The sequence below is a fragment of the Drosophila albomicans genome, chromosome 3 (assembly GCF_009650485.2).
Source record: "Drosophila albomicans strain 15112-1751.03 chromosome 3, ASM965048v2, whole genome shotgun sequence".
Taxonomy (NCBI): Eukaryota; Metazoa; Arthropoda; class Insecta; order Diptera; family Drosophilidae; genus Drosophila; species Drosophila albomicans.
This window is the reverse complement of record NC_047629.2, coordinates 17,057,104-17,067,574: the sequence shown is the minus strand read 5'-3', so window position 1 is coordinate 17,067,574 and position 10,471 is coordinate 17,057,104. Positions and strand designations below refer to the sequence as shown.

Genomic DNA, 10,471 nt, shown 5'->3' with positions numbered 1-10,471 from the left:
TAGTTATTTTGGCATATGCATTAGCAATTAAAATACATTACTCAAATCAAACAGTGACTAATTTAAATTTCTAGCACCTTCAAAGGGAGAGAGTGTTGGCTTGAGCTGAGGTGTAAAAGGTTTCCATAGCCGTGACAAATTCTTGTCCAATGTTAAGACACCCACAAACTCGTATTTTAATATTCATTTGGACCACGTTTGTAAATATTGAATGTCTTTGCTTGGCATTTGTTTACTTTGTGCTTTATTGTGCTAACTGATTCACTTAAACTGGTATTAGCCAGCACATAGCCACAGCCATAGTAAAAGGCACTCGTGACTAAGTCTAGTTAATATATTACATGTGAATTGAAAGATGTTGAGGTTGTAGAATTGTTTTCACTTGACTTTATTACGAGTAAATGCTAAAATGCTATGCACACTGGCTAAAATGTGTTGCTTAATCTAATGGCCACTTAACTGGGACAACTTGCCACTGTCACTTTAGAGAATTGATGTTCGCAGGCGATAAGTCATACTGAAGCCTGTCTCCTGTGTGGCATCAAGGGTCAAATCGTCGCTGGAGAAGTGCATCATATAAGGCGGTTGGGCTGTCAGGGGGTAGAGGTGAAAGGTGAAAGTCAAGCCAAAAGCCAAAATATCAAGAGCAGGCACGTTGCACTTACCATACACTATTAGGTTATCGTTGGTGCCACAGTAGTAGGTTGGCTGATAGGCCGTATTCTTGGCCAGTATGGACTGCGGTATCAGCAGATAATCCTCCTGTCTGCCCTGCGTATGCACCGTCGCGTGGCATGCCTCATCGTAGCCCTCCACATCGTCCGTCTGCACCGACATGCTGAACTTGCTGAAACTGTATCTGCAATACAAATTGTGGCATTAAGTCACCTCTCTTCACTCCACACTCCACTCAATCTTACTCAATCATGCTGGCACTCGGCGTTGACTTGATGCAGATGGTGTAGCTGGTTTCCGGCATGTACGGATAACTCAACGTTGGCTGATAGTTGAAGCTACGTATGTTGCCAGTCAGCTCCGTGTAATACTGTTGGCAGCCAGCTGGCGCCAGAAGCTCGTAGTCGGCATGATGAGAGGCGAATATGTTGCGCAGATCCTGCAGACTATTCGTGCTTGCCCCAAAGTTGCCCAACGTTGTCGATCGATGTTTCGTTGATGTTTGTGGCGCCTCCAGCTGTGTGACAATCAGACGCCAATTGGTTTGAGTCCAACGAGTTGGCACCGCAAACGTCAATGTGATCTGATCGATGCCAGCGGCCACATTGAAGGGCAAATACAAATGCTGACCGGCATTGACGCCGCACAGCTTAAAGGCGCCCGCCTCGAAGTAATCCTGGCACTCTATCACACGTTCATCGGTGGTACTTACCACCGGCTGTGGCAACTCAAACTGCTCGAAGTCAATGCGCAGCTGTTGCACATTCGCGCTGAACGCCTCGATGGTGTATTGGCAAGTGTCGCTGGCAAATGTTGCTGGATTCCTGATGATGGTGCGCTTCAAGCGTGTCGTTGTGCCACACGCCATGTTGGCTGTGGAAAGAAGAAAATGTTGTGTAAGTAGAACAAGTAGAATCACTCTTGGTTGCACCTACTTTCACAGCAGACGCCGTAGGTGCCACAATAGCCGTTGACGGTGCCGCCTTGACGCATGCACTTGAAGCGCGTGAGGCAAGTGCCCGTGGCGCCACCATTTGTGGTGCAACTATCGGCGAGATTGCTGCGTCGACGCGCCTGTCGCCACATGCCCGGCTCCACAAGCGTTGGCGGCGACTCCGTTTGATTGAGTTGCGCTGCCACATGTTGCACATGCGCGCAGGCGCAAAAGCTCAGCGTAAAGATCCAAAAGATAGTCTGCATAATCCTTATTGAAGTTGTTGTTGAGTATGTTCGATTGACGTTGCTTACGCCTACACTTTCACATTTACTATGAGCGTTTGATTCTTCAGCGCTGCTGCTTTTATACGACGCCAGCGTCGACTGCGACTGTGGCAGCGGAAGAGCTGCGACGTCGACGGCGACTGCGACGTCTCGGCATTGATGAGATTTTCGTGTTAGAAGCACTTTATGTCAATATTTAGTAAGTAGAATTTAAAAGGCGACACAAGTCCGGGATCGATCATTATGTGGTCAGTGAATAGTACAAACTATTCGTATGAATATTCAACAGGGGCATCCATACGATTTGTTTGCCTACCCAAGCCAAACCAAGACACTCCACAAGTTAGCGAGTCATTGAACCTTTACTAAAAAAAAAATAACTAAATCATCACCAACAACATCATCCGTGCTCTGCTTGAATGTGACAAACTGGGTTATGTTTGCACTGTCAAAATGTCTCCATCGTTGACTTCATATCATTTATGTATGTATGTATGTATGTATGTATAGTATGTATATATCTGGTATATGAATGAGATGTGATGTCAAAAAGTGAAAAGAAGGTGCTACACATTCCGTTCTCTCTCATTCTCTCCCATTTCTCCCATTTTGTTGGCCCGATAAATTGGTGTGTGAATATGACAGAAAAAATTATCAATCACTTTGCTGATAGCTAGAAAAGCAATAGCAATTGCACAATGCCAATTTTGGGAACGATAAATGCAACATGCCCAACCCAAAAATAGCCTCCAATACACATTTTGATTCGAGTATGAAAATCAATTAATTTTATTATTAAAAAATTATAGGATGAAAGCTTTTTTATCTTTATCTTTTCGTAAACATTGTTAATTTATAAGTAGTAGTATTGTAGTAAATATAAAATAATAATTAAACTTTAAAAAGAAAAAAAATAATTGAATTTAAAAATGTTTTAATTCAATAATGCTTTTTTTGATACGTAATAAAAATTACCAACTTTACAAATTGAAGTAAAGTATGAATTAATTAAAATTTTACAAAAATTACGAGCACTTTAATTATTTATTTTACTTTGTTTAGAACTATAGAGTTCAAAGTACATATTACAGAATTATAAGCATCAATAAACTAGTTGCAATATTCATCTTCATTTTAACTTTATTTATATGTTTATTATACCCGCTACCCATAGGGTAGAAGGGTATTATAACTTTGTGCCAGCAGAAAAAGTATGTAACAGGTAGAGGAGGCATCTCCGACCCTATAAAGTATATATATTCTTGATCAGAGTCAACAGCCGAGACGATATAGCCATGTCCGTCTGTCCGTATGAAACACTGGATCTCAGAGACTATAAGAGATAGAGCTCTAATTTATTTTTCTAATTACTTTTGTATGGGCAAAAACGCCTACTTACTGGGGCTCATAGTTACTTTGACCGACAATCTGCTCCATTGTGCCGTCTTGGTATATTTTTGGTATTTTTAGTATTTTCGGTATATTTTGAAAATAATACCGCAATACTTTGCCTTTATTAAAAATGGGTAGCGGGTATATCACAGTCGAGCACACTCGACTTTAACTTTCTTACTTGTTTTTATTTTGTCGATGAAAAACAAGTAAGTAACATAAGTGTGCTCGACTACATTCAAAATGTACCATAGATTACAAAATATACCAAATTGTCCAGTACATTCAAAATATACCAAGAGTACGAAATACAGAAGACCTACTAACATTTTCTTGTTTGTTTTTGCCATACAAAAGTATTTCTTAAGTAACTTCTACAATTTTTATAAATGTACCAATAAATTACAACTGCAGCTTCAAAATTACGCTTTTTAATCGATAATTTTTCGAATTTCGAGGCCGAAAATACCGCTTAATTTATGTATAATCTACAACAATTTTTAAAATACAAATCAAAAATAAATATTTTGCTTGATTTTTATACCCGCTACCCATAGGGTAGAAGGGTATTATAACTTTGTGCCGGCAGGAAATGTATGTACGACCCTATAAAGTATATATATTCTTGATCAGCGTCAACAGCCGAGACGATATAGCCATGTCCGTCTGTCCGTCTGTCCGTCCGTCCGTCCGTCCGTCCGTCCGTATGAACACCTAGATCTCAGAGACTATAAGAGATAGAGCTATATTTTTTTTTCGTCAGCATTTGTTATGTTTGCACGCAGATCAAGTTTGTTTCAAATTTTTGCCACGCCCACTTCCGCCCCCGCAAATCAAAAAAATTGAATAACAAGTGTAATTTTAAAGCTAGAGCTACGTTTATACAATAATTACTATAGTAGTTATGATTCCTGAAAATTTGGTTGCGATCAGATAAAAATTGTGGAAGTTATTAAAGAAATACTTTTGTATGGGAAAAAACGCCTACTTACTATGGGTCTGAGTTGCTTTGGCCGACAATCTGGTACATTGTGCCGTTTATGGTATATTTTGAATGGTGTACTATACGATATACCAAACATACCATTTGGTATATTTTTAGTATTTTTTTTTAGTATTTTCGGTATATTTTGAAAATGATACCGCAATATTTTGCCTTTATTAAAAATGGGTAGCGGGTATCTCACAGTCGAGTGCACTCGACTGTAACTTTCTTACTTGTTATAATAAAAGTTGATTTTTATTTATAATGATTATTTTTATTTTAATAATAATTAAACTTTTTTAACATAGCCTTTTTCCATTTACCCTGAAGAATTTTGGGGTTTAATTTTTTCCAACTCAAAATAATTATTATTGCGGTCTTAAAGTATGGACCGTGTCTAATATTTATAACTAAATAGTTTACAAATTAAATTGATGAATTTTATAACCATATTTTCATCAATGCCTTACTCTGAAGTTAGATTGTTTAATGCTTTATTGTTTACTTATGACATGTGATGAAAGTAACCACCTTTTAATTAATTACAAATTTGCTCAATTAAATTATGCGGCAATTTAAACTGCATAACCTTTTGTACATAAAATGCAACTTTACATGTGTGTTGAATGCATCGGTGAGCAGAGGAAATCAAGACCGCAGCATAAGCGCTTGTAAATATTTATTAGGTCGCTGTCTCATTACGTACAATAAACAATTAATCAATACTTTGTATACTTTATAAATTAATCTCACTTTTTGCCCAAACCCAAAAACCATTGCCGCATCGCCATCGCACTATGTTTATTTATAAAGCTTGCGGCTTGTCTTCCCAGGCAATTACATGCATTCTAATTGGAAATGTCAGTGAATTGCTGTACATTCGCGTGGAGTATGGGAATTCTTGAATCGAATTGAAGACCCCCTGTGCACCTGTGCTATAACATTATCGATTCGTTATCGAGGCGCCTTACACGGGTAATTAGTTTGCCAGCCAGCCAGATAATGGAGGGAATGGGGAGCAGAAGCCAGCGAATATAAAAAGCAGGCAACACTTGGCCATAGACTCAAAACCGAATATGAAGAGTTCCATTGCAATTGCCTTGCTCATTGTGGGCGTAGTTGGAGTCAGCGTTCAGGCTGCCTCGGTGGCGAAACCCACCTGCGGTGGCACCACCTCCTCCAAGGACATCAATCTGGTGATTCCAACGAATCCGCCCAGAGAATGCGAGTACCACATCAATGCATACAGCAAATATGTGTGCCAGCTGCGCATTGACTTCGCCATGACCCTCGCTCAGCCAACGTTGCACGAACAATCTGGAGGACTGAAGACGGCCGAATGCGATCAGGATTACTTCGAGGTCAACGGTCTGAGACTGTGCGGTGTTGAGGTCTGGCAGCACATCTATGTGCCCTTCAATGCCACCGCTGGCGTCTCACGCATCGATCTGCTGATTGCTCTGGCGAATCGTGCCGGCGGTGTTTCGCTGCCCACACCCGACTGGAACATGGTGGTGAGCCAATTGGAGTGTCCCGCTGGCGCTTCGGTGCGTGAGCTTGAGATTGAGCAGCGCGCCACCTCTTACACCGATGGCTTCCAAGTGGCGCCACCCGGTTGTCTGCAGTATTTCCCAGATGCCAAAGGCGTGGTCAAGTCCTTCAACTACAACGAAGGCGCCGGCATTTATCCATCGCATTTGAACTATGCTATCTGCTTCCGTCGCGATACTTCCACAACAGCACTCACGTGAGTTGAAGCAAGTGGTTTAAATTGAATTGAATTTCGAATTGATTCCTTCATGTTTCCACAGCATTCGCTCGTACTTCTTCCATGTGGGCGCCACTTCAGCAGCAACCACTTTGCTCACCGATAGCTCGTGTTATCGCAGCGGCAGCTCCAGCGTGCAGAATGCCGATTTTCTGATGGTGCCACAAGCCACATTGGTGGCGAACAACGAACGCGCCACCTACTTCTGTGGCGCCACCAGTGGCGATGTGGTCATAACCAGTAAGTTCAAAGCAGCTTTTGTCCAAAAAGCTCCTTTTACTACATATCTGTCTTTTTCTATGCCAGGCGACAACCCAGGTCCTTTGATTGTGCTTTTCAACAGCGATGGCATCTATGAACCACATGACGAGGGCTTCGCTTTCACTTATACAGTTCAATAAAAAGCTTCGAGGGGAGCGTGCAGCAGCTGCGGTTAAAATAAACATTTAACTTGTTAACTGATTTATTGACGAAAATAACATTGCTATCTAGAAAGATGTGTTGTTGTTGGTGTTGTTGTTGTTGTTCTTGTTGTTGTTGTTGTTGTGTTCTATCGTATCTCTGACTCTGACTCTATCAATTCTAGATATATATGTATTTGCACAACTATTAGAAATCATCAACTTGAGTTGACAACTTGACAATGCTTATCACTGATAATTACAGCCATGATAAGCGACTATCTCAAGAAGTGTTACAAATTTGTATGTCAACTTGTCTGGCTACACTTGAAAACGACACATCAAAAGGTAATTTGAATTTTCAGCTTAACACAGAGCTAAGTATAAGAGCTTTTCAGAGCTTTGCTTAAGCTTGAACTGTCTATTGTGAATGCAAACACATGGCCGAGCAACAAGTGTGTGGGCTTTACTATGTTTTTATTAATCGAAAGACTAATCAGAATATTTACGTAATACGCGCCCCTTTTTAGCGTTCAGTGTTTATTTATAGAATATTAAATATTTATAATTCCCCAAAATTTACGGGCACAGCAGAATTTAATTAGAGCACAATTAGAATACATAAAGATTGTGATTTACGTACTGCGTCAGACAAATAAACAACAAAAAAATGTATATAAATCACAATACTTGAAGAATAACGACAATAGTATAGTTTCTTATCAGCACTCAGTCCCAAATGAATGCTCACTCTGATCCGACGGGAATCTATCTGTGCCACACGCAGCGCAGACCAATGTTGATTTCAATGAATTAAAAAAAAAAACATCAAAACTTTACATAATTATAATTCATTTAGTTTGTTTTGGCTACTACACAATCAATTCAAACAATGCAATGTAAGCGCGGCAACATCTTGAATGTTATACTCGAAATGGTAATGTTAAGCGAAGCAGCAGTCTGTTAGCGCGCTGTTAAGAAAGCAAAGACCCAGTAGGAAATGAGGCATGAGCAGCCCAACAGCAGAGCAGCGTATAGAAAGCTCCAAGCAGCCGGCCGGCGCAATTGTTGCGTGGCCTTTGAAATCAATGTTGCGGCATGCGGATTTTCAGTTGCCGTTCAACTGCCGCGAATTCAGAACGTCCCACGCGGATGTCAACATTATTTCTCTGTGGCGCGCAACTCAAACAAATGTTGCAAAACTCAACAACAGTTAAACGCTTCACTTTATTGTGAGCACTAAAAAAATCGCATATTGTGAATGAATGAAGAATAAAGAATGTGTCGGGCAATGAAATAAAATAAAAAAAAGCGCAACGAAAAGAAAATATCAAAGAGAATTTCAATGTGACATCAAATTGAAGTACACAACAATACTAATAATAATAACAACGCGACAAGTGTCTGTGTGTATATTCTATAAACGTACTGCAAGTGGACATAAAAGGCCATTAAAAAAAAAAACAAGAAGGCAAAAAAAGAAACGAAACAAATACGCGTTTTGCTGGTTGACGATTTGTTATCGCCGCTTGCAGTGCGTGCCGCTTAAGAGCCAATTTAAGTGGCAGGCATTTAATCAAGTGAACTTAAGTTGCCGCATTGTCACTGAGAAGCAGCAGCAACAGCTACAGCAGCGTCGCGGCGGCGTCCTTCGCATGCCACCGAGTGTCGCTTACCGCTTGCTGAGTGTATCGTGCAACAACAGACAACCTCAGCTTCAACATCAGCATCAGCTTTAGCTTGAGCTTCCCCTGGAGTGGATCTTCATTGTTAGCAACGCGCACATTCACAAAATTCCCAGTGAAAACATAGCCATAAATTAACAACTAATTCAATTAACTGCTGACAACGTCAACGACGAGGCAAGCAGCGAGGCAGCCAGGGGCGCAACGGGCAACGCTCTCCTAGCTGCCACTGCACTGTTGCAGGATATGCGACACGTTGCTTAGAGGCATCTCTGCCCCGTCCTCCACACCACACCACACTCCACCACCTTTCACTCACATAACGAGGCAACGCCACCTTCCGCATTCCGGTAAGTTGATTTACAATAAGGCCGCTTTTCTAAAGAGCCACACATCCACACACACACACCTGCCACACACACACACACTCTCGCATGCGGTGCGGGGGCTGGGGGCGTGGCACAATTATGAAACTGTAAATTGAAAAACACCTAGCCCAGGTCTTTGTTAAAGCTCTAGCTGGGAATTCACCTATGTACTACATACTTTATACGACTGAGTATATAAAACATTTTTGGGTTGCGCTTATGCAAATTTTCCATGGCTCCTTTTCTTATATTTTACTATGCGCCGAAAAATCTCAGCTGCATAAATCAAAGCCAACTTTTTGACTTTTGCCCATTTGACACGCCTCCCCAATTCAAATGCTGACATGCGCCCACGTTGCAAAGCCATAAATCTTGCGCCAGCTTAAGGTAAATGTCTTTAATTGTTCGTCTTTGAACTGCGTTAACTTTACCAATACAAATCAAATGCATCAAAGTGAAGACAAATCGAAATCGTTATCGAACGTAATCGATGATTTCATGCGGCGCGACTGTTTGACTGTGACTGTGGTGCTATCATTGTGGCACGATCATGATGTATCTGCAACCATTTGTCACCCATTCCTTTTCCCCCTGCCTCCCCCCCAATCCAAACAAACTACTTACGTACAACACAAGTAAAGCCTAACGAGCGAAGCGATCCTAAAGCAAATACAATTTTGCTAGTGAAACATGCCGTTTATTGTCTATTTGACATTAGGCGCTTAGCTGTCGCTCCTCCCTCCCCCTCGCCACTTGTTGTGATAGCTACATACTATACTATCAGTTGGCTTTTACTTACATATTTATCAGCATTTGAGTTTAAACAATAAACTTGGCAGCGGGCAAAATGCACACGATTCTTTGGCCAAAATGCGACGATGATGACGACGACGTCGACTACGATTCCGTGGATCGCTGTGGGCTTGTGGGTGGCTTTTGTTTAACTTTGTTGTTGTTCTCTGTGTTGTTGTTGTAGTGCACGTGGTCGCTAATGCAACCGCTATAAGTAAATAATGGCAGACACTAGATTTATTTATCATAGGAGTATTCGCATACGCAAACAGTCAGATTTTTGCTAGGGAATTGGCGACGCGACGCTTTCAAGATATCCAAGAAATCTGTACACGAGTAATGGAAATACTATATGTACATATTGTTCATATTATACATATAGTCACATATATGTTTTTCTCTTAAATTGAAAATGCAAATAAACTGAGTCAGATGATTCTAATTCAGCTGATCATAAGCACGATGACGATGATTGAATACTAAGCACCAAAATTTGGACATTTTCAATATCTGCTTATACATTTGTATATTCGCTATTAATATTGGGATAGATAGCTCTGAATATGCATTGCTATAAATATCTTTTGAACGATTTAACAAGTAAGAAAGCTTCAGCCGAATGTGGTATAATTCTTCTATTCTAATATACAGAGTTAATAGCACAATAATACTTAAGCATACCGCGGGCTATATTTGGTATATTACTGCATTTAAAATATACCATTAAGTACAAAATATACCACGTTGTCAGCCAAAGCAAGGGGTCAGAGGATCCTCCTTCTGTCTATTAAATAAATTTCCTGAAAGTACAAAGTTATAACACCCATATCATATATTGATTGATTTAAATAGATTACCAAGTATACTATAAAAATATTTTGAACATCTACAAATTTATGAATATGTTACACTAAACATTTCAAATCAAATAAAAATATAGTTGTCTGTTGCCTATTAATTTAAATTTCAAATTTAATGCCTTTAGGTATTTTGTTGCTGTTGGTTTCTGTTATTTATTAATTCTGTTTTTGCACTTTGTGCAAATATTTACCACATAATTACAAATAAACACAGCCAAACTGCACAAACAAATAAATCATTATTTTTAAAATGATCTATTTTAATTGTTTCCATACGATTTTCCCGCTCACGATTTTATTTTAAATTGGTTGCTTGTATCATAT

At 40.0% G+C, this 10,471-nt stretch overlaps 3 protein-coding genes across 3 annotated transcripts in view; 2 read left to right on the top strand and 1 right to left on the bottom strand.

Annotated features, from left to right (window-relative positions):
- Positions 1 to 383: 383 nt before the first annotated feature.
- LOC117566646 (uncharacterized) lies at positions 384 to 1,958 on the bottom strand. The gene is made up of 4 exons (XM_034246188.2): positions 1,611 to 1,958; positions 921 to 1,548; positions 666 to 859; positions 384 to 590 (listed from the first exon to the last, which is right to left on the bottom strand). Exons 1-4 carry the CDS (start codon positions 1,873 to 1,875, stop codon positions 484 to 486), a joined length of 1,194 nt encoding a protein of 397 aa, XP_034102079.1. The 5' UTR covers positions 1,876 to 1,958; the 3' UTR covers positions 384 to 483.
- Positions 1,959 to 5,323: 3,365 nt separating this feature from the next.
- LOC117571377 (uncharacterized) lies at positions 5,324 to 6,532 on the top strand. Its single transcript, XM_034253490.2, has 3 exons — positions 5,324 to 6,020; positions 6,085 to 6,281; positions 6,348 to 6,532. The coding sequence occupies exons 1-3, from the start codon at positions 5,350 to 5,352 to the stop codon at positions 6,440 to 6,442; spliced, it is 963 nt and encodes a 320-aa protein (XP_034109381.1). The 5' UTR covers positions 5,324 to 5,349; the 3' UTR covers positions 6,443 to 6,532.
- A 1,012-nt stretch (positions 6,533 to 7,544) lies between these two features.
- The window catches only part of LOC117569328 (calcitonin gene-related peptide type 1 receptor), a 36,214-nt gene continuing 33,287 nt past the window's right edge, over positions 7,545 to 10,471 (top strand). Inside the window, exon 1 of the mRNA XM_034250455.2 lies at positions 7,545 to 8,477. The gene's annotated coding sequence lies outside the window, so the exon portion shown is untranslated. The remainder of the gene's footprint in view (positions 8,478 to 10,471) is intronic.